Source organism: Scyliorhinus canicula, chromosome 7 (genome assembly GCF_902713615.1).
Source record: "Scyliorhinus canicula chromosome 7, sScyCan1.1, whole genome shotgun sequence".
NCBI classification, from domain to species: Eukaryota; Metazoa; Chordata; class Chondrichthyes; order Carcharhiniformes; family Scyliorhinidae; genus Scyliorhinus; species Scyliorhinus canicula.
In genome coordinates, this window is record NC_052152.1 from 79,276,417 (window position 1) to 79,300,768 (window position 24,352).

Below are 24,352 nucleotides of genomic sequence, written 5' to 3' on the forward strand. Positions count from 1 at the left end.
GAGGATGAGCCGATTCTTTGAAGGAGTAGAAGATGTGTGTGACCGTTGCGCTAATCACGTTCATATGTTTTGGTCCCGTCCAAAGCTAGAGGAGTATTGGAAGGAGGCTTTTAGGGTAATTTCTAAAGTGGTGCACATTAAACTGGATCTGGGCCCCCGGGAGGCCATATTCGGGGTGTCGGACCAGCCAGGGTTGGAAATGGGTGCAGAGGCAGATGTTGTAGCCTTCGCCTCGTTGATCGCCCGAAGATGGACCCTGATAAGTTGGAGAGCAATCTCTCCACCCTGTTCCCTGGCGTGGCAGGGGGACCTGTTGGAATTCTTGACTCTTGAGAAGGTTAAGTTTGAACTGAGGGGAAGGATGGAGGGGTTCTACAATTCATGGGCATTATTCATTATGCACTTTCAAGAACTGGATAACATCGACCATTTGTTGGGGCATGTGGGTGGGAGTGTTGGGGGGAGGGGGGCTGTGTGTGTTAATGGCGACTATGGGTGATCCCTAATTCCTTTTTGTCATTTATTTGTGTGAACATGTGGGCTAATGTTTGGGGTTTGGTGGGAGGATGGGATCGTTGTTATTGATATGGGGTTTGACATATTTGTTACTGATTATTGTTGGAGGGTGTAAATTTGGGAGAAAACGTGAAAAACGAGAATAAAATATATATTTTTTTTAATTAAGCAAACTAGGGTTATATTTCCTGGAATTTAGAAGGTTAAGAGGCGATGATTTGGTTTGAAATTTTGAAAATATTAGTGAGATGTGATAGTTTAGATGGAGAGAAACTTTTTCTGCTGGTTGGCAAGTCTAAAACTGGCGAACATAGCCTAAAAATTAGAGTCAAGTCTTTCACTCACAGGAAGATAGAAGTTTGAAACTCTACCACAAACTGTATCTGATGCAGGGGGGAGAGGGACACTATAGCATAGTGGTTAGCACAGTTGCTTCACAGCTCCAGGGTCCCAGGTTCGATTCCCGGCTTGGGTCACTGTCTATGCGGAGTTTGCACTTTCTCCCCGTGTGTGCGTGCAGTTCCTCCGGGTGTTCCGGTTTCCTCCCACAGTCCAAAATTGCAGATTAGGTGGATTGGCCATGCTAAATTGCCCTAAAAGGTTGGGTGGGGTTATTGGGTTACAGGGATAGGGTGTGGGCTTGGGTAGAGTGCTCTTTCCAAGGGCCGGTGCAGACTTGATGGGCCGAGTAGCCTCCTTCTGCATTATAAATTCTATGATTCTATGCTTGAGCAATTGTCCATTCACGTTGAAGTTGATAGATGTCTGTTAACCAGATGTATCAAGGGTTATGCAGATGGATTTAGGTCAGGAATTAACCATTGTCTCATTGAATGGAGGAATTGATTTGAAGGGCGAACTGGCCTATTCCAATTCCATGCTCCTGTATCTCACTGTTGTTCCATTCTTTGTAATGTGGTTCAATGAACTCAGCTCCATGTGTAAATGCCTAAATGACCAAATTTACAAATCATTGTGGAGAACCTGCAGAAGAAAGCCATTATTATAATCTAGGGGTGGCTGAGCTACTATCAATTTGTAACTCAATTTCATACTTGAGAGAAGCCTATGAACTGCTGTCATAATTTACCCCTCAATTTGATTTAACCACTTTATACACTCCACACAATATTTTCTACTTGCCACATAAAACAATTCCGAGAACGTAATTACAGTTACATTTGTGTGTTATCTTTATCAGTGTTTAGGTGACCAATCTGCCGCCTTGGTTGGACAAATGTGTTTTAAGCCGGGACAATCAAAAAATACGTAAGTATTTTGCATTCAACACAGGTTTGTTAGTGATGGATAATGTTTGAATAGGTTTTCATAAAAGGGATAGAAGGGGCATTCTTTGCTCCAGCTGTCTTTTGGTAGGTGGTGATAGAATTTGTACAATTACAGTAGTGTTTTTGTTGTATTCGGCCAGAGCTTGCTACAGCCGGATACATCACAGTGCTATTAACTAGAAGTTTTCTGCTCAGATGTTTTGATGGTGTAACTTGCTGGGATTGCAAGCTGATAATGGCAAGGACAAAAGGGCACCAGGAGCCTCAGTAAACAATGGTTCCATCAATGTATCTCTTCAACTGTTCCGGTGGCGGCCATGGAGTGAGTGGTCGCATATTTGGTGGCTCCTGCTCATGGTGGTCTTTTTATGGCCTTTGCCCCGGTTTGTAGCAAGAATCTTGGAAGAAAAAGGCATAGAAGTGAGAGCAGAAGATAGTGACTCCTAGTTTATGGAGTGGTGGACCAGAAGTGCCTGGAAAAAAGCGAACCAGTTGGGTGAGGAGATGGCAACGCACGCGGAGATGGCGGATGGACCGGGGGCAGGGTCCGGACCTGCTGGCCCAGTGGTCGATGGAGCAGTTGGTGAGTTTCTTGAACGAGAAGTTCACCCAGCAGCGGAAGGAATGTTTGGAGGACCTGGCGCAGGCGGTGGACTCAATCAGACGAGACTGGCAGCTCAGGGACAGGCGATCCAGAGGTTGGAAAAGCTGGCGGGGGAGCACGAGGAACAGTCCACCTCGATGGCAGCGTTGGAGGTGGATCGAGCCCACAGGATTCTGATGCTCAAGCCCCAGGGGGCGAGCCACCGAGGGCGATAGTGGTATGGTTGTATCGGTTACTGGATAAGGAACGTATCATGAGGTGGGCCAGGCAGACATGACGATGCAACTGGGAAGGCATTGAGATTTGTGCGTATCACGACCTGGGGGCAGAACTGGCGAAGAGAAGGGCGAGCTTTAATAGGGTCAAATTTGCCTTGTACAAGAAGGGCGTGAAGTTCGGACTACTGTATCCGGCCCACCTGTGGGTAACCTATGGGGGCCGGGAGATGTACATTGGCTCGGCGGAGGAGGCAGTGGACTTTATGAAAGCAAATGGACAGAGAGGAGAAGGAGGACCTTGATTTTTGATGGAGGAGGAAGGAGTGCATGTATTGTACTGTGAAAACTTTGGGTATTTGTTGTTCATGTTTCTTTCATTTTTTTCTTTTTCTTTCGAGGTTAGGCTGGTTTACAGTTCTTTGTTAAGGGATGAGGGGTGAGTCTCTGTGTTCAGACCTTGTGAGGGATTGTTTGTTTTTGCTTCTTTTCTTTGTTTTGACTGTTTGCACTAAGAGTGGGGGGGAGAGGAGTCAGTGGGGAGAAGGATGCTAGGTGCCCTGGGTGGGGCTGCCAGGCTAGCTGGGAGGGCTAGTTCACCGAAGCGAAGTGGGGCATGAGCTGAAGATCTGGGGAGGGGGGGGGGAGGGGAGGTGGCTGGAGGGGGAGTGGGGGAGGGATTATATTGCTGACTGGGAGGAGACTTTCAAAGTTGAGGAGGAGGAGGATTGATGATGGTAGTTGCCTAAGGGCGGGAGTTGCGGAACATGGGCCGAAGACTGGCCTAGGAGAGGCTATGGTTGATCAGCAGGGGAGGGGGTGGGGTGCCCCGGTACGCCCCCCCCCCCCCCCCCCCCCCCCCCCCCGGCTGGATGCCAGACCATGTGGAGTGCTGCTGAAAAACTAAATGTTTCTTTGCCAACTCTTGTGTGGACATTCATTTTAACATTAGCCACACTGGAGATGATGCATTGCAGGCATCGATTTCCCTTATTTTGAAACTGAATAAAGATCCGGAAAGCTGTGGGTCGTATAAGCCAATATCCCTGCTAAATGTGGATGCAAAATTGCTGGCAAAGATCTTGGCCACACGGATAGAGAACTGTGTTCCGGGAGTAATTGGGGAGGACCAGACGGGATTTGTTAAGGGACGACACCTGACGTCAACATTCGGCGGCTCCTAACGTAATAATGATGCCTGCGATGGGGCGCACGGTCGAGGTGTTGGCGACCATGGATGCAGAAAAGACCTTTGAATTGGTGGAGTGGAAATATTTGTGGGAGGTCCTGGGAAGGTTTGGGTTCGGGCAGGGATTTGTGGATTGGGTCCAGTTGCTATATCAGGCACCGGTAGCAAATGGAAGGACAAACCGGGTGTGATCGGAATATCTTGGTCTATGTCGGGGGTCGAGAGAGGGATGTCCACTCTCCCCACTACTAATTGCTCTGGCCATAGAGCTATTGGCAATGGCGTTGTGAGCATTGGACATTTGGCAGGGGATAGTGAGAGGGGGTGTGGATTATAGGGTCTCTCTCTATGCGGATGATTTGCTCCTTTACATAACGGACCCGTTGGGGGGATTGTGGGAATTATGGGGTTATTGAAGGAATTTGGCTGGTTCTCAGGTTACAAACTGAATATGGGCAAGAGTGAGGTTTTTGAGATCCAGGCAAGGGGTCAGGAGAGGAGACTTGCGGGAGATGCCGTTCTAAGTGGTGGCAAGGAGTTTTAGGTAACTAGGTATTCAAGTGGCAAGCGACTGAGGTCAGCTTAATAAATTAAATTTGGGCAGGTTGATAGAGCAGATGAAAGGGGACTTCCGAAGGTGGGACGTGCTCCCGTTGTCATTAGCGGGGAGGGTGCAGACTGTGAAAATGACATTTTCCAGTGTCTTCCACTTTTCATCCCTCAGGTATTTTTTAGGAGGATGAATGCAGCGATCTCTGGTTTTATATGGGCCTGGAAAGCCCTGCTGGTGAAGAAGGTCCTACTTGAGTGACCAGGGAGGGCGTTTGGCTCTTCCGAACTTTATTAACTATTACTGGGTGGCTAATATATCGATGGTTTGGAAGTGGGTAGTGGGGGAGGGGTCAGTGTGGGAGCGGATAGAGGAAGCATCTTGCAAGGGCACGAGTCTGAAGGTTTTGTTAACGGCACCTCTGCCATCCTCGCCTGCTCGGTACTCCACAAGCTCAGTGGTAGTGGCAACCCTGACAGTGTGGGGGCAATGGAGGCAGCACATGGGACTGGAGGGGGCGTTGGTGTGGTCACATATCTGTGATAATCACCAGTTCTCTCTGGGGGGTTTGGACGGGGCTTTAGGAGGTGGCAGCGGGCATGGATTGAGAGATTTGGAGATCTTTTCATTTGAGGAGTGTTTCCCTGAGTTTGGAGGAGCTAAAGGAGGAGTTTGAGTTGCTTGGGGGGAACGGGTTCCGGCACTTAAAAGTGCTGGATTTTGTATGGAGGCAGGTCCTGGGTATCCCTCGCCTCCCACTAAGCGGGCTACAGGATAAGGTGACGTCAAAAACAGGAGTCGGGGAGGGTCTCAGAAGTATATAAGCAACTGATAGAGTGGGAAGAGGTTCCAATAGGGGAGGTGAAGAACAAGTGGGAGGAAGAGTTAGGAGGGAAGTTGGAAGTCGAGTTATGGGAGGAGGCCCTGAGGAGTGTCAATGCATCCTTGTTGTGTGCCAGGCTTAGCCTGATCCAATTCAAGGTGGTTCACAGGATGGTCTGGATGAGTAGGCTTTTTGAGGAGTTGGAGGACACGTGTGGGGGAAGTCCTGCTAACCATGTGCATATGTTTTGGGCGTGACCGAGGCTGAAGGGATTTTAGCAAGTATTTTCGGATGTCATGTCAGAGGTCCTGGAAAGGAGGTTACTCCGAGTCCAGAGGTTGAAATATTTGGAGTGTCGGAGGATCCTGGATCCAGTGGGGGAGAGAGGCTGACGTTTTGGCCTTTGTCTCACTGGTGGCCTGGAGACAGATTTTGTTGGGATGGAGGGACTCCAAAGTCGGGTGTTTGGGCCAGTGACGTGGCAGGGTTTCTTGGGTTAGAGAAAATTAAATTTGCCTTAAGGGGTCCACTACAGGGGTTCGCTCGGAGCTGGCAGCCGTTCATCGACTTCGTCAAGTAAAATTGCCCGTCAGCAGGGGATGGGGTGAGGCATGGAAGTGACAAATAAGGGCAGGAAATCTAATGAAGGGAGAACCGAGAGATGGAAAGATACATGGACCATGACAGTTAGGGTTTATGCTTGGGGGGGAGTTGGGCATGTTATTGTGGGGTTTTTATCTGTGTTGGATTTCTTTGCTCTAAAAGTTAAAAGTTATAAATGCCTTAATGAAATATTTTCTAAACAAAAATGTATCTCTTCAACGAATGAGAATTTAGGATTAAGAAAAGAATGATGGAGAAGTTGGTGACTTTTTAAAATTATTTTTATTGTGATGTGGGCTTCACTGGCTAGACCAGCATTTGTTGTTCATCCCTAATTGCAGAAGATGGTGGTGAGCTACCACTGCAGACCTTGTTGCTGTAAGGGACAGTTCCAAGATTTTAGTCCAGTGACAGTGATGGAACAGCAATATAGTTCTAAGTCAGGTTGGTCCGTGGCTTAGAGGACAACTTGTAGATGTAGTGTTCCCATGCAATTGTCTTTTTAGGTGGCAGAGGTCATAGATTGGGAAAATAGCATTGAAGGAGACTTGACAAATTGTTGCAGTGCGTCTTGTATATGGAACACACTACTTGCCACTGCATTGGTGGTGGAGGAAATCAACATTTTGTGGATTAAGCAGGCTGCTTTGTCCTGAGTGCTGTGGAGCTTCTTGCATGTTCTTGGAGTTGTCGCTCATTCAAGAAAGCAGAAAGTATTCCATCACACTCCTGATACTGTAGACAGTGGACACGTTTTGGGGAGTCAGGAGGTGAGTTACCGTGCAGAATTCCTGACCTCTGATCAGCTCTTGTGGACACAGTATTTATCTGGCTGGTTCAGTTCAGTGTCGGTTTAATGGTAACCTCCAGACTGTTGATTCCGGGGGCTTCAATGATGGGAATGCCTTTTAAGGGGAGATGGCTAGATTCTCTTTTGTTGGAGATAACCATTGCCTGGCACTTGTGTGGCATGAATGCTATTTAATGCCACTTATCAGCCCAAGCCTGAATACTGTCTGGGTCTTGCTGCATGTGGAAACAAATTGGTCAAAAAGTACAGAATGACAAAAAAAAGGAAAATATATTTTGATTAAGAGAGAGCGAAAAGGAGACAAAAAAGAAAAGATTTTTTTTTAAATTTCAAGCAACAATACACCAATACAAGGTATTAATGAGTTTATGTTGTTCCCTTTCTGAGCCTGAGATAACTCATTACATTAACAATTATCGTGTTGTTTAAAAAAGTTGATTACACTGTTACATTATAACCCTTCCTGTGGTGAATTTAATGGACAATTAATGTGTCAACTGACCAAGTTCTTAAAAAATAACTGAAGCCAGATGCTGTTTGTGCAAAGCAAGCAGCTGGGCATCATAAATCCACCAACTAGTTCTGGAGATTCATGATATGATATACCTCTTAATCGCTTAAATTTGCTGGATAAGTAGTACAATAATTACATTATTAACATTGCTGTTATTTTTCCAGCACGATCCAGCCCAATATTTCTCGTGTCTGTATATGCATTTAATCTGTAACCCCCATGATCAGTTTCCATTCTCATTGTTTAAGTATCTCTAACTTTTTGTTTATTCTATTTGAATTCCTATTTTTCTTGTTTTCCCAGTGGCTATTTTCTATCTCCATTATCTTCCAAGGATATTGTAAAAATCCTTATTCCTCAATTTAAGTGTTGTCTTGAAATATATATTCAGTCATTTGTCACATTCCTGCAATTTTAAGATAAAGCTATGAGAAGTGCCTCACCCACTTTACTACATACTCCTAAAATAAAGTTGCTCGTAAAATAAACATGCATTTTTAAGCAAAAATCTAAATATCTAATACCATCCAATTATTACAATTGCCCGTGTAGTCTGATGTGACTGTTTTGCTGAAAACCTATTTGATTAAGAAAGCATGCGTACAGAAATATTCTTCTCTCTTGCTAATTGTCACGACTTTTCTGCATGCACAAACAGTACCAAAGTCCCGAGGCCGCGCACACTTGCGAGAGTTGCCAACTTTTGGGTGAGACTTTAAAGTGAGGCTTTGTTAGCTGATCAAATTGATGTAATGATCCCATGGCATATTTGAAAAAAGAACAGATTGTTCTGTTGCTATCAAAATAACAATGGTAAAATTATTATATTATACTATATCAATACATTGGCACTGTTGATTCCTGTGGACTAATTGATTTCATTTTGCATAAATATATCCCTTTTTGCATTTTAGATACGGAACAGGTTGTTTCCTCCTGAGTAACATCGGCGAGAAGGTTAGTCTACTTATGTTTTTAAAGTCTTGGATTTGAGCAAAAGTAAGCATATTTTATGTAAGGGTCCTTCGTGTTTATTCCCATATTTCCTTTCTTTTACTTTGCTGTTAACATCTTTGATCCATGGGTAATTAATGTACAAGCATCTTTAAGCAGAGAGAATGAGGGTTTCAGAAGTTACAGGAAAGAGCACTCTGCTAATCTCTGCTAGTTTGAACAGGGAGCTTCAGAGTTTTTGGCACCAGAGAGAGAGAATGGGATGGGACTCGGTTTGATTGGCTTGTAGCCATACTCCACCCGTCAGGAGGTGGTGGTTGGATCTTACTCCAATAAGATGGTTCTCGGAGACCTGAGGGAGCAGTTGACACAGAAAGACAAGGACATGCTTTCTCTCCCTCTCCAGAAAGGTTGTGAGTGCTGTATTCCTGAAGTTGCAGAGAACCTGAATGAATGAATCTACAGGAAAACCATTACAGGCTGCAAACAAAAGACCAGGACCCTTGCTCTGTCTACTCTCTGTACTCACCCTCTCTTGCAGCCCCCCCTTTGCTCTCGCCCCCCTGCCCTTTCTGCTGGTATCTCCCGCTCCCCCGCGTGCTCTCCCTCTCCCCTGGGCACTCTCCCTCTACCCTACTCTCTGTACTCTTGCCCTGCCTCGCTCTCCCTCTCTCCCGTTCTCCCCTGCTCTCCCCCGCCCCACTCTCTCCCCTGCTCTCTGTACTCTCCTCCCCTTCCTTGCTCTCCCTTCCTTGCTCTCTCCAGAAAGGCTGTAAGTGCTGTATTCCTGAAGCTACAGAGACCTGAAGGAATCCACAGTTAAACCTCTAGCTGAAAATAAAGTTTGCAGAGAAGAAAGGTGCTGGAAATACCAATCTGAAACAAAGATTCTTTTCCTCTTTTACTTATGTTTCTTTACCCCTTTCTTCCCTTCTGTGTTTGTGTGTGTGTCTGCGCATGTGCAGAGAGTAGGGGGTAGGTTAAAATAGGGGAATTAGTTCATAGTTAACCAGTTGTATTTGCTGCATATTTCATTATAGTTCCTGTTGTAAATAAACAGTAATTAGGGCAGCACAGTGGTGCAGTGGTTAGCACTGCGGCCTCACGGCGCTGAGGGTCCGGGTTCAATCCCGGCCCTGTGTCACTGACTGTGTGGAGTTTGCACATTCTCCCCGTGTCTGCATGGGTCTCACCCCCACAACCCAAAGATATGTAGGTAGGTGGATTGGCCACACCAAATATTCCCTTAATTGGGGAAAAAAAATAAAGAATTGGGTACTCTAAATTTATTTTTAAATAAATAAACAGTCATCTGTATTCAAACTTATAAACCTGGTGACTGTAATTATTGGGCATCTGAGGGCCAACGACTTTGGGTATTTTTCGAAGAATTATTGGTTAGTTCACTTGTGTTGTGACTAGGTCAAGTGGGGCTGGAATTGACTGTGCATTAGCCTGGGGTGTTGTACTGCTATGTAAACATGAGAGCAGGTTTGAAGAAAATGTTAAACTGCTGAGCATTATACGCTACTTAATCAATGACCAAAAGTTGATGCATTCAGTTTGTAATTCACTCTTCCATAACCACACATTTCCTTGCCATGTACAATATTTTATCCAAATTCCAGTGATGTTATTTTACATGTTTTTATAGTTCAACTAACAAGCTTGTTCTTCATAGCCTGTGATATCTCAACATGGCCTTCTGACGACGTTAGCTTATAAGATGGGCAAGAACAAACCTGCAGTATATGCACTAGAGGCAAGTTATGTTTTTGTTAAACCTATGATTTAGTGCTCTGCGTTACAGTTTTCACATGCACTGTATAAAACTTGCAGCTCAAAAACAGGCCATTCAACCTGAATGGTTCATTTCAGTGTTTATGTTCCAAATAATTTTCTATCACTTGCCATTTAACTCAATGAACAGAATTGTCTATTACTTTCTTCCATGTGTTTACCTTGCTTTCCTTAAATGCGTGTGCCCATTTCGTGATATTAGTTCTTCAATTTATTAACACTATTTCATCTTCTTCACATTTTCTCTTTTAAATCCCTTCATCTCTTAAAAATATATCGGGCCACTCTCAGCCTTTTCTTTTCTAGATGGAAAGTCATGCAGCCACAACAGTCCATCAATTCACTGGCCCCATTTTTAAAGAAGTTTTTCCAATTAAGGGGCAATTTTAGTGTGGCCGATCCACCTACCCTGCACATTTTTGGGTTGTGAGGGTGAGACCCACGCAGACACGGGGAGAATGTGCAAACTCCACACGGACAGTGACCTGGGACTGGGATCGAACCCGTGTCCTTGGCACCATAAGGCAGCAGTACTAACCACTATGCCACCTTCGAAACTCAATGGCCCCATGATTGAACCCCGTGAATCCAAAGTAGGCAAACTGGACCATGACCATTCCAGTGGAAGGACTCTTAAACTTAAGGAAGGCCTAAAGCATAGGGCCTTCATTTTGAAGTTTAAATCTTAAGCAGGCTTCCGACAGTACATCTGTTCTCATGTTTCCCTACCTGACTCTGCGATCTCCAGTGTTGTGGCACCTCTGATGCTTGGGAACCTATGCAGCATTTTTTAACAGGATGGCAGAGGTAATCTCTTAATTGTCCATCCGGGAAGATTCTCCCTATTGGCTGACCACCGATGTGGGAGGACGACCCAGAAATTGCCCCATGCCTGAAAATATTCTTTAGACCAGTGAAGTCCATCCAATGTGTCACTCTTAAATTTAATATTATGAGTCTTAATATTTACTTTTTATTGAATTGTTTTATCAAAGTGTCTCAAAAAAATATCTTGGCACTGTGCTTATTATATAGAAATAAAACAACTGCCTAACTGTCCAATGTGGAGGGTAGCGTGTGCCACCCTCCATGTTGGTTTAGACATTTTTGAGGCCCCCTTTCCAAAACCCATTAATAACTGGCTCGGCAAGCACTGCGCAGGCTGTGATCTACATTTTAGCCACTTGGTAACCAAATGAGTGGTTCTTTGAAAGACCCATGGTGGCTGCCACCGAAAAGGGAAGTCCTTGGGTGGGATTCTCCGAACCCCCCCCCCACCCCCCGGCCGGGCCCGATGCCAGAATCACGTTGCGCCGGTCGGGGGCCGTTGGCAGCGCCTCCTCTCGCCGATTCTCCGCCCCACGATGGGCCGAGTGGCCGCCTGTTTTCGGCAGGTCCCGCCGGCGTATATTACACCAGGTCTGTACCGGTGGGACCTGGCTCTGCAGGCGGCTTGTGGAATCCTCGGGGGGAGGGGGGGAGAGGATCTGGCTCCTGGGGGGCCCCACGGTGGCCTGGCCCACGATCAGGGCCCACCGATCTGCGGACGGGCTCGTACCATGGGGCACTCTTTCCCGGTATAAAGGTCCGTCATGGGCGGCGTGGAGAAGAACCCCCTGCGCATGCGCTGAGATGATGCCAGCACACGCTGGCGCTCTCGAGCATGCGCCAACTCGCGTCAGCCAGCGGAGGCCCTTCGGCGCCAGTTAGTGCAGAGCCAACCCCTCATCCACCGGCTGATGCGCCGCCAAACTCGCCAGCGTCGGCCTAGCCCCTGAAGGTGCGGAAGATTCCGCACCTTCCGGGCGGTCCGACGCCTGAGTGCTTCACACCACTCCTCGGCGCCGGTACGGTCCGCCCCGCCGGTTAGGAGAGAATCCCGTCCCTTATCTTTATTTATTCTGGAGCTGATATAAGTAGGAGTGCTCCTTCCAGTTCTACCTCAAATTCACAGCCCATTTTCAGCCACCACTCGCCTCCTGCCCCCAATTGACTCCCGTATCCATCTATCTTACCTGGAGTGTAAGAAAATGACTATAGTTTTTGCAATTCATTCCAAGAATTATAGTCTTTACTCTGGTATCCTGCTCTCATTGAATATTAAATTGCATATGGAGTACACATTAATCTATAGCCAGATAGAAAATAAGGAATTGAAAGATAAGGAACAAAGATCTAGTTTCACAAGAACAACCTTTTTTGCAAGGTGGCAAGATATTTTATTTTTCAGCTCGGCAAAGGTGGAAAGTAACTCTGACTTTCCTGTTTGGTGAGTGGTAACTTTCTACTTTAGGTGTGTACATATGAACAAAATTTAAAATTCCAAGTAACATTTTTATGAGACGACTTGCTCAAATTTAAACAATGAAGTTACATCCTATAAATGCACAACTCCACCACTGCCAGTTACTTTATTTCATGTTTCTTTAGGGATCAGTTGCCATTGGTGGTGCTGTGGTACGCTGGCTTCGAGACAATCTTCGTATCATTAGCACAGCAGACGAAGTTGGTAAGTACTCTTTATTTTCATTCATGAGCTCAGGAAATTACAGTAAATGACAGGAAAAATGAAATAAATTCCATTTAGTACATCTCTGGGATCATTCTAGTAAAGACTAAGAGGATATTGCACTCAAACTCTAAACTTAATTACGGATAGCTTAAAGACTCAAAATTGTAGACCCACGGTCATCCTTAGGAGAACACACAAATGTGCAAAAGAAAAACTTTAGATTGCCGGCGAAGCAGAGGATCCTGCCTATGGAGAATCCAGCCCCATATTCTTTATTCATGTGCCCCCATTAAATTTTGTTTCAGACATGCATTCAACTCAAGTCGGCAAATTTAAGAAAGTCAAATCCTCAGTGCTTTTTCTGCAGTATTTTCTGCTGATTCTGATATCTCTGGGTGGAATATTTAAATCTAAGTTGTCTTTAATGAGGTTTTAGTGTCTAGAATCTGTGATTTATTGGGGTAATTTTCCCCTGATACTTTAGGAACTAAACAGCCTCTGAATTGGCCAAGATGTGGCCTTAAGCTGCAAAACCTCTTTAGTGCAAGATGCATCTTGGTAACAGAATTGAAGTAGTGGTGGCAACAACTGCCTAGAGGATCGTTGTGGGACTATTTGACAAATTGCCTGAGGATATTCATTAAAGAGTCTGCACGCCGTGTTGGTGGATAGCAATTTAATTAAACCTCAAATCACAGAGTTGTTACAGTTCAGAAAGAGACCATTCAGATCAGCATGTCTGCAGCAGCTCTGTGAATGAGCAGTTCGCCGAGTGACATTCTCCCACCGCTCCCTGTAACTCTGCACATTCTTCCACTTCAATTAGCAATTTAATTCTCTTTTGAATACCTCAATTGAACCTACTTCCACCACACTGTCAAGGCAGTGCATTCCAGATCTTAACGGCCCACTGTGTGAAAACATTTTTCCTTATATCACTTCTGCTTCCTTTGCAAATTATTTTAATCTGTGCCCTCTCTTTCTCGATCCTTTCACAAATGAGAACATTTCTCCCTATCTACTCTGGATTTTGAATGCCTCTATCAAATGTTATCTCGACATTCTCCAAGAAAGGAAATCTTAACTTCTACAATCTATCTTCATATCTGAAATTCCTCATCCCTGGAACCATTCTTGTGAATCTTTTCTGCACTCTCTCCAATGCTCACATGTCCTTCGAAAATCTGATGCCCAGAATTGGACACACTATTCCAGCTGAGTCCGAATCGGTGTCCTATACAAGTTCTACATAACTTCCTTGTTCTTGTACTCAATGCCCCTATTTATAAAGCCTAGAATACCATTCAATTTATTAACTGAACTCTCAACCTTACCTCCCACAAGTCCCGAAAGATGTGCTGTTAGGTAATTTGGACATTCTGAATTCTCCCTCTGTGTACCCAAACAGGCGCCGGATGTGGCGACTAGGGAATTTTCACAGTAACTTCATCGCAGTGTTAACGTAAAACTAATTGTAATAATAAAGATTATTTTGTTTTAACCTGTTCGACCACCTTCCATGACTCATGCACATATACACCCTCTGCTCCAATACCCACTTTACAGTTGTACCCTTTATTTTATATTATCGCTCCATATTATTCATACCAAAATGAATCACTTCACATTTTCTGCATTGAACTTCACCTGTCACTTACTTGTATGCCATTCCAGCAATTTTTATTATGTCCTTTTGAAGTTCAACACTATCCCCTGCACCATTCACAATGCTTCCAAATTTTGTTTCACCTGCACATTTTGGAAATGTGCCCTATACATCTTTCCTAACAGTGACCAGCTGAACAGGAGTTACCAAGTTATTGTTGAGGGCTTAGAGCTACTAAAGGCTTCCAATGGTTTTTCCGGCTAGAGATTGATGGTTGGAGATTAACTGTCTACACTGTTTATAAAGTACTTTTGAGATACATTAGGAGACTTTCTGGCCTTTTTTTTCCAAGATGTCACCAGCGCTATATTGATAGTTTTCCCAGGGTTCCTCTCAGAAATTAATCTACAAAGAGTAAATATTTTACTACTTAGTCCTGTTGGAAACCTTGTGGTGGTTGCCAGGAGAAAGGTAGCATTTGGTCATGGGCATCTTGCCTTTTGGCCTTTATGAAGAATAAGAAGAGGAGAGGCCAGGCAGAGCAGCACAACTGCTGTGGAGGACTCAGCAGGAGTCCTTATCCACCCAAGGTCTTCCAAGAGAGCACTAATCCCACATTCACATGAGCCAACACCAGTCTGTGATTTTGCTATGCTTTGCCAAAAAGATCTGTGGCCTCCTGGACCAGAAACCCGTACCTTACTGCATAACCACATTTCCATTGCTCATGGCAGTGAAGATCACAGTATTATTTAATTTTTATGCATGGAATGTTCCAGGCTGCCAGAGGTAGTGACGATCACAACCCTGTGATATTTCTACAATGGGAGGTTGTTACAGCTTTATACAGTCTAAGGAATTAATATATCATTCTGCATTTCTACAGGAGTCCAGAGACTGAAAGCCGTAACATTTAACAGGACTGTAGGATTCCCCATATCCCAGGGATCCTTTAATTTCACACACATTGCCAAGCAAACTCCTTATTTAGACTATGTTCAAGAACAAGAATGTAACTTCCATTCCCCGAATGAATGTATAGTTAGTGTCTGCCCACCATCAGGGCACAATGCAGATAAAAAGCTGTAGTTGCACAAGCTATCATGATGCTTTTATAATGAGACTTCTGTCCCACACATTTTTGAGCCCCAATGGAAAGAACTAATTGGGTACGAGGTGACAAAGAATACACGCTTATGTTTGTCCCCTGTGATACAACATTTAAATATGTTTGTCCCCTGTGATACAACATTTAAATAACAGGTAAATCCTTATAAAGCTCTTGATAAAATAAGTTTTTTAATTAACTTGTGCAATGTGGGCATTGCTGGCTGAGCCAGAATTTATTGCTCGTCCTAGTTGCCCTTGAGAAGGTGGTGATGAGCTGTCTTCTTGAACCGCTGTAATGAAAATATTGTGTGTTTTATCTGATGCAGGCCATGAGTTTTTGCACTAAAATGCAGCTGACTAACAAAAGAATGGCTTTTGCAAATTTTACATCCTTGCACACAGCTACTGAAATTGGCTTTTCAGTCAAGATTGCTATGTTTTGACCTTGATATCCAGTGCACTGCCCTCTGCAGGAGATCTCTGGTATCGGTAAGCAGGACAAGCAGCTACTTGACTACTCAACCAATTGGATTGAGGTGCTCAAAAGCAGGAGGTAAATACAGTGAATGTGAATTGCATTAAATCTTTGTACAGGAAGCAAAGATTGGGACATTTGTGTGGGATTGCAACAACTCATGACTTGCATCAGAAAAAGAGTTGTGGGAGGAGACTTGGATAGAACAGGAACAAATAATTTTCCACATATTGAATAAGATTCAATAAACTTGGTTTGTTCTTACTGGAACGACGGAGTTTGAGGGGCGATCTGATAGAGGTCTACACAATTATGAGGGGCATAGACTATGGATAGTCAGAGACTTTTTCCCAGGGTAGAGGGGTCAATTATTGGGAGGCATAGGTTTAAGGTGCAAGGGGCAAGGTTTAGAGGAGATGTACGAGGGAAGTTTTTTACACAGAGGATAGTGGGTGTCTGGAACTCGCTGCCGGAGGAGGTGGTGGAAGCAGGGACAATAGTGACGTTTAAGGGGCATCTTGACAAATACATGAATAGGGCGGGAATAGAGAGATACGAACCCCGGAAGAGTGGAACATTTTAATTTAGACAAGCAGCATGGTCGGCGCAGACTTGGAGGGCTGAAGGGCCTGTTCCTGTGCTGTACTTTTCTTTGTTCTATATCAGACGAAAAGCCAGGCATGGCTAGGACCCATATCTTTGTAAGAAGTCTTACAACACCAGGTTAAAGTCCAACAGGTTTGTTTCAAACACTAGCTTTCGGAGCACTGCTCCTTCCTCAGGGGAATGAAGAGGTGTGTTCCAGAAATATATATATATAGACAAAGTCAAAGATGCCAGACAATGCTTAGAATGCAAGCATTTGAGGTAATTAAATCTTTACAGATGCAGAGATAGGGGTAACCCCAGGCTAAAGAGGTGTGAATTGCCTATTTGCAGGAAGTAAGTTGAATCAAAGAAGAAGTTGTTCAATGTACAAATATGTTCAACAAAGTGGAGGCGTATGCTGGTGGGTAGGGTCGGCTTGGACCACTTTTCAAGGATGACGCTGAGTGCCCTCGGGCCTTCCTGTTGGAGGTTAGAGATGTAGGAGGATTGATTGTACGTGGTGAAAAGTAGACAACCAAGGTCAGGTAAAATAGTGGAGGGTGATCTAAGTGCCACTGATATTAGTAGAAAGAGACTACAAGGAGAAACAAATAGAGGGAAATGGGAATAAATACTTTCTGTGGGACAGGAAAAGGCTGAAGTTGTGGGTCTATCAAGGCAGTCTTGTTTGTGGATTTTCCAAAGGAAGTATAGAAATGACCTGTGCAGGGGTGGAAGACTATGAGATTGAAGGTCATGAAGTGAAGATCATCAAATGAAAAGAGGTTAGTGACAGTCTTTGAAATTATGGCTTGGTGTTTGGTTGTGGGATCATGGTCCAAGGGAAGGTCAGAGGAGGCATCAACGAGTTGGCAATCAGTCTCTGCTAAGAGAGGTTATTTTGCTAAAACAGCAGCAGCCCCACCCTTGGTAGATAGTTAAAAGACAATATTAGGGTTGGATCTGGTAGAACACAGTGCTATAAATTCAGAGGGAGATGGATTAAAGTGAGTGAGAGCAGAAGAGAAACCAAGATGATCGATGACAGACCAATAGATCTCAATGAAAAGATTTAGAGAAGTTAAATGGTCACAGGGAGGGGCATAGCTGGAACATGAATTTGGAAGAAACAGAAAGGGCTTGTTATGCGTTGGGGCAGACGGGGAAGACTTTGATCAAGGGATTATATAGGATATAGCATACAAATGGGTAATTCTGCCCAAACAGTCTGTGCCAGCATTTGTGCACCACTCAAGCCTTTCATTTTTCCTCATCTAAACCTGTAATTATTATCTTTAATTCCTTTCGGAGGGTGGTTCTTCTGAATTCTCTATTGGGTCTCTTGATGACTATTTTTTGTTGAAAACATTTAATTATGTTCTCCACAAGCGGAATCATTCGCTAACCACACTATCAAAACTGTACCTCCTTTCCAGAGAGTCTGGGTACAGAGGTGAAGGCAACGGAAGGCACCTCAAGAATTATGGCACCACTAAACACATCTTCCCCATCTCTCCTCTCAAAATTCTGTAGGAACTGTTCCGTCCAGGACACCCTTGTGTCATCCTCAGCACCTCTCCCCTTTTCCTGGCACCTTCCCATGCAACTGGAAGAAATTCAATGTTTGTACTCCTCAGATCCCCAGGACCCCAAACACTTCTTCCAGGTGAAATAGCGATTTATTTGTACTGTCAGTTTAGTATTCTATATTTGCTGCTAATGATGCTGTCTCCTCTACTTTGGGGTTTCTGCCTTTTATTCTGGCTAACTTTTATCCTTCAAACAATACCACTAAACACAAATGCTAAACCTTTGTAAAACACTGTTTGGACTCAACTAGGGCATTGTGCTCTAATCTGGGCACCAGAGTTTTGGAAGGATATCGAGTGGAGATGATATGGAAGGAATTTACTACAATGGTACCAGGATATGAGAGACTTCAATTACATGGGTAAACTAGAGAAGCTAGGACCCTTATCCTTGGAGCAGAGAGTTTGACAAAGGTGCTCAAAAGCCCACATGGTTTTCATAGAGTAAATAAAGATAAATAATTTTCAGTGGTAGGAGGGTCAGTATCCAGGGGGAACAAATTTAAGGTAAATAGCAAAAGAGCCAGAGGTCACATAAAAAACATCTTTGTTGTGAGCTGGAATGCAGTGCCTCAAAGGACAGTGAAAACTGATTAAATGTCATAATAAAGAGAGAATTGGATAAATATTTGAAGAGAGATAAATTTACAGGGTATAGGGCAAGATGGGGCGAGTGGAATTAATTGATCAGCTCCAGATCAACAGGAGTTCATGACACTTGCACTTGCCACATATTTTCTAATGGACTTTTGCACAGGGAACTGTACTAAATAAAATCCCAAAGCCCTGTACAGGGGTCTAGAGCCTGTATGAACGGGCAAACAATATTGTCTCGCCAGTCAGATTGAAAAGTTTTTACTGAGACACAGAGTCCAGAATAGGAGGTGTAAGTTGGATAAGTTATTCAATATATTATCACAGATAATAAAATAATGAGAGGGGAAGAAAGATGGGATTACTTCACACTTGTATAAATTTCTTTTCAGAATGGAGGAGATTATTTTTAAGTAAGTGAGACGTATTACACTGATTAAAAATCCACATGCACCAGAATAAAGAAGTCATAACCTTTTTTTGAGTTTTATGGGTATTTAGAGGGCAGATATGGAACTTCACATGTTTCATGTCTTTCAATGGTGAATTTCTCAGTGAGATACAAGTATACCAAAGCTTTTATTTTGACTGTAAAATCCAGGCCAAATGAGCCAAGTCCTGTGCTGTAAATTTATATTGTTCCATTTAAAGATAACCCCACACTGGATAAGTCAAATTTGTGCTGGAAGATGTGGAGTCGTCATATTCATAGTATAAAAGGTGATGCTGCACTCCATGCCAAGGAACACCTTCTGAGGTAAATTGATAGACACTCTCACGACTATGAAGTTTGGTTTGACCATTAGCATCAGGAAGGCAAGTATCATGGTCCAGATCATTGCCATACAACCATCTATGAGCATTGACAAAGTCACGCTGGGGGTTGTTGATAGCTTCACATATCCAGGCTCTACAATTATCAGCAATCTCTCAACTGCAGCTGTTATGTCCAAGCTGAGTAAGAGAATGTGAAACAAGACTTCCGGTGGCGGCAATGAGGAGCTAAGCCGCACATTCGGCAGCTCCCGCTGAAAACGGACTTTGGGGCTCTTTTCAGGGCCCCCAACGGAGCTGTGTCGGCAAATCCCGACGTGGGAAGAGGACAGGAGTCGACCCCAACGGTCCTATGGTCCGGGCCAGGAGTGGGGCAAGGAGAAAACCGGAGAAAGCACCCCTGAAAAAGCGGGGGAAGGAAGACAAAATGGCAGCCGGCGGAGGCCTTGAGGAGCTGAGGCAGTGGGCTCAGGAGCAGCAGGCGACTCTGCGGCGCTGCTTCCAGAAGCTTAAGTTGGAGCTGCTGGAGTCGCTGAAGGTAACCAACAGAGAGCTGATGGAGACCCAGACAGCCCAGGGGCTGCGATCCGGGAGCTGCAGCAGCAGGCCTCTGAAAGGGAGGATGAGGTCGTGGCCGTGGCGGGGAAGGTGGAGATGCACGAGGCGCTCCATAAAAGATGGCAGGAGCGGTTCGAGGAGCTGGACAACCGGTCGAGGAGGAAGAATTTGTGGATCCTGGGCCTCACGGAGGGGCTGGAGGGGTCGGACCTAGCGGCCTATATGGCGGTTATGTTAAACTCGCTGATGGGGGCTGGGTCCTTCCAGGGGCCCCTGGAGTTAGAGGGGGCCCACAGAATTCTGGCTAGGAGGCCCAAGCCGAATGAGCCGCCGCGGGCGGTGTTGGTGCGGTTTCATCGGTTCGTGGATCGTGAGTGTGTGCTCCGGTGGGCCAAGAAGGAGCGGAGCAGCAAGTGGGAGAACACGAAGGTGCGGATCTTCCAGGGCTGGAGTGCGGAGGTGGCGAGGCGGAGGGCCGGGTTTAACCGGACGAAGGCGGTGCTCCATAGACGGAGTGTGAAGTTCGGCATGTTGCAGCCGGCGCGTCTGTGGGTCACCTATGAGGATCGGCACCATTATTTTGAGTCCCCGGAGGAGGCATGAGCCTTTGTGCAGGCCGAGAAATTGGACTCAAACTGAGGATCTAAGATGGGGGATGCTGCATAATACTGTATTTGTATTTGCTTGGTTTAATGTAAGATGTGGGTTGGCCTTAGGGTGGGTGGGGTGATGTTGATTTGTCTTTTCTATATGGGTTTTTCTGTAGGGGCCTGTTGGACGAGGTCGGGCAGGGGGGTAAACGGGGAGTTCGGGGAGCTGGTGGGGGGGGACTGACAATGGGTGTAGCCCTGGAGGAGGCGGGGCTGGGCAGGGCGAAAGCGCGGGCTTTCTGCGGGTTTCCCGCGCTGGGAGATTGTGGGTTCGGGGCTGAGAAGCGCGGGTCGTTGCTGGCTGTTTTCTTTTCCCGTGCAAGAGCGGCGGGGGGGAGAGGACCCGTTGACGGGCACGATGGAGGAGGGGTAGTCCCACGTGGGGAGGAGTAGGAGGTAGGGCGGGAGTCGCCGGGGTCAGCAGAAGTTAGCTGGCTGAGGAAGGGATGGGTGGGCCAAGTATTTCACTCAGGGCTGGATGAGAAGAGTAAGGGGGTGGCGATCCTGGTGGGGAAGAAGGTGTCGTTTGAGGCGTTAAATGTGGTGGCTGACAGTGGCGGGAGATATGTGATGGTGAGTGGTAAGCTGCAGGGGGAGCGGGTGGTGTTGGTGAATGTTTACGCCCAAAATTGGGACGATGCGGGGTTTATGCGGCGTATGTTGGGCCGCATTCCGGACCTGGAGGTGGGGGGCCTGATCATGGGAGGGGGACTTCAACACGGTACCGGATCCCCCATTGGATCGATCCAAGTCCCGGATGGGTAGGAGGCCGGCGGCGGCTAAGGTGTTGAGGGGATTCATGGACCAGATTGGGGGGGTGGATCCCTGGAGGTTTGCGAGGTCAAGGGCCATGGAATACTCGTTTTTCTCCCACGTACATCAGGCCTACTCGAGGATTGATTTTTTTTGTCCTGAGCAGGGGGTTGGTTTCGAGGGTGGAGGATGTGGAATACTCCGCCATTGCCATTTCAGATCATGCCCCGCACTGGGTGGACCTCGGGCTGGGGGAAGAGAGGGACCAATGTCCGCTCTGGCGCTTGGAGGTGGGGCTGCTGGCAGATGAGGAGGTGGCCGAGAGGGTTCGGGGGTGTATCGAGAGGTATCTTGAGGCCAATGACAACAGGGAGGTCCGAGTGGGGACGGTCTGGGAGGCATTGAAGGCGGTGATGAGGGGGGAATTGATCTCCATCCGGACCCATAGGGAGAGGGGGGAGCAGAGGGAGAGGGAGAGACTGATAGGGGAGATGGTGCGGGTGGATAGGAGATATGCGGGGGCTCCAGAGGAGGGATTGCTGGGTGAGAGGCATAGCCTTCAGGCCAGATTCGACCTATTGACTACCAGAAAAGCGGAAGCTCAGTGGAGGAAAGCACAGGGGGCGGTGTATGAATATGGGGAGAAGGCGAGCAGGATGCTGGCACACCAGCTCCAAAAGTGGGACGCGGCCAGGGAGATTGGGGGAGTGACGGATAAGGCTGGGAAGGTGGTGCGGAGGGGAGTAGATGTTAATGGGGTCTTCAGAGACTTCTATGGGGAACTGTACCGGTCGGAACCCCCGGTGGAGGGGGGTGGAATGGGGCGCTTCTTGGACAAACTGCGATTCCCGAGGGTGGAGGAGGAGCAGGTGGAGGGACTGGGGGCGCCGATCGAGCTGGAGGAGGTGGTCAAAGGGATAGGGTGCATGCAGTCGGGGAAGGTGCCGGGGCCGGACGGGTTTCCGGCGGAATTTTATAAAAGGTATTTGGACCTGTTGGTCCGGACCTTTAACGAGGCAAGAGAGGGGGCTTCGCCCCCAACTATGTCACGGGCGCTGATTTCCTTGATCCTGAAGCGGGACAAGGACCCTCTGCAGTGCGGGTCATATAGGCCGATTTCGCTGCTAAACGCCGACGCTAAGCTGCTGGCAAAGATCCTGGCCACTAGAATAGAGAATTGCGTGCCCGGGGTCATTCATGAGGACCAGACGGGGTTTGTGAAGGGAAGGCAGTTGAATACGAACGTGTGAAGCCTCCTCAATATCATTATGATGCCGGCCATGGAAGGGGAGGCGGAGATAGTGGTGGCATTGGATGCGGAGAAGGCCTTTGATAGGGTTGAGTGGGAGTATTTGTGGGAGGTGTTGGAGAGGTTTGGGTTTGGGGAGGGGTTTATCCGGTGGGTGAGGCTGCTCTACGAGGCCCCGATGGCGAGTGTAGCCACAAATAGGAGGAGGTCGGAGCACTTTCGGCTGTACCGGGGGACGAGACAGGGGTGCCCCCTGTCCCCCTTGCTCTTCGCGTTGACGATTGAGCCCCTGGCCATGGCATTGAGGCAGTCAGGGAACTGGAGGGGCCTGGTGCGGGGTGGGGAGGAGCATCGAGTGTCGCTGTATGCAGACGACCTGTTGCTGTATGTGGCGGACCCGGTGGGGGGGATGCCGGAGGTGATGAGGATTCTTAGTGAATTCGGGGTTTCTCTGGGTATAAGTTGAACCTGGGCAAGAGTGAGTTGTTTGTGGTGCATCCGGGGGATCAAGAGGAGGGGATTGGTAGGCTCCCACTGAAGCAGGCAGAGAAGAGTTTCAGGTACCCAGGGGTCCAGATGGCTGGGAGCTGGGGGGCCCTGCACAAGCTCAACCTCATAAGGTTGGTGGAGCAGATGGAGGAGGAGTTTAAGAGGTAGGATATGTTACTGCTGTCACTGGCAGGGAGGGTGCAGTCCGTTTAGATGACGGTGCTCCCGAGGTTTTTGTTCCTGTTCCAGTGCCTCCCCATCTCATCCCGAAGGCCTTTTTTAGGAGGGTCAACAGGAGTATCACGGGATTTGTGTGGGCGCATGGGACTCTGAGGGTGAGAAGAGTGTTCCTGGAACGGGGCAGGGATAGGGGAGGGCTGACGTTGCCCAACCTCTGTGGGTACTATTGGGCTGCCAACGCAGCGATGGTGCGCAAGTGGGTAATGGACGAGGATGGGGCAGCATGGAAGAGGATGGAGACGGCGTCATGTGTGGGCACGAGCCTGGAGGCGCTGGTAACGGCGCCGTTGCCGCTCCCTCCAACGAGGTATACCACGAGCCCGGTGGTGGCGGCTACCCTCAAAATTTGGGGGCAATGGAGACGGCATAGGGGAGAAGTGGGGGGCTCGATGGAGGCCCCTATACGGGGGAACCATCGGTTTGTCCCAGGGAGCATTGATGGCAGATTTCTGGGCTGGCACAGGATAGGGGTTAGGAGGTTGAGGGACCTGTTTGTGGAGGGGAAGTTCGCGAGCTTGGGGGTGTTAGAGGGGAAGTTTGGGCTCCCCCCCCCGGGGAACATGTTTAGGTACATGCAGGTGAGGGCGTTTGCCAGGCAGCAGGTGGAGGAGTTCCCCTTGCTGCCCCCACGAGGGGTGCGGGATCGGTTGCTCTCGGGGGTGTGGGTTGGAGGAGGGTGGATTTCGGACGTATATCGGGCGATGCAGGAGGTAGACGAGGCCTCAGTGGAGGAACTGAAGAGTAAATGGGAAGAGGAGCTGGGTGAGGAGATTGAGGAGGGGACGTGGGCGGATGCCCTGGAGAGAGTGAATTCCTTCTCTTCCTGTGTGAGGAGAGAACTGTGTACATGGGTTTGTGGGATGTGGGCGGGTGTTATCTTTTTCCCTTTTGTTGTTTGGGTGTTCTTTTGTTTTTTTCTTTTGTTTGTAGTTGCTTTTGAAGTTGGGTGGGTATTGTTCTTGGGGTGTTACCACGGTTGTTTTGTTAATAGAGTTGAGATGTTTATATTTTGTAAAAATTTCAATAAAAATTATTTAAAAAAAAAGAGAATGTGAAACAACAGCAACCTGTGAGTTTACCAAGCCTGCGTCCTCAGCATACTTCTCTACAGGGGAGACCTGGACAACATATGCTAAGTAGGTGAAAAAGCTGTTTTTTCACCTTCATTTTCTTAGGCTTATCCTCAGCATCTCTTGGCAGGACTAGGTCACCAATTCAGAGGGCTTTGAGTGTGATAATTCCATCAGCATATACTTATTGCTAAATCAGTGATATCTGTGTTGGTTTGGACACATTC

At 46.8% G+C, this 24,352-nt stretch overlaps 1 protein-coding gene across 1 annotated transcript in view; it reads left to right on the forward strand.

The window, feature by feature from the left end:
* gk (glycerol kinase) overlaps positions 1-24,352 on the forward strand; it is a 180,921-nt gene that overhangs the window by 95,120 nt on the left and 61,449 nt on the right. Inside the window, exons 10-13 of the mRNA XM_038802252.1 lie at positions 1,718-1,785; positions 8,029-8,071; positions 9,750-9,830; positions 12,299-12,377. Of these exons, the coding sequence (XP_038658180.1) occupies positions 1,718-1,785; positions 8,029-8,071; positions 9,750-9,830; positions 12,299-12,377 (271 nt within the window). The remainder of the gene's footprint in view (positions 1-1,717; positions 1,786-8,028; positions 8,072-9,749; positions 9,831-12,298; positions 12,378-24,352) is intronic.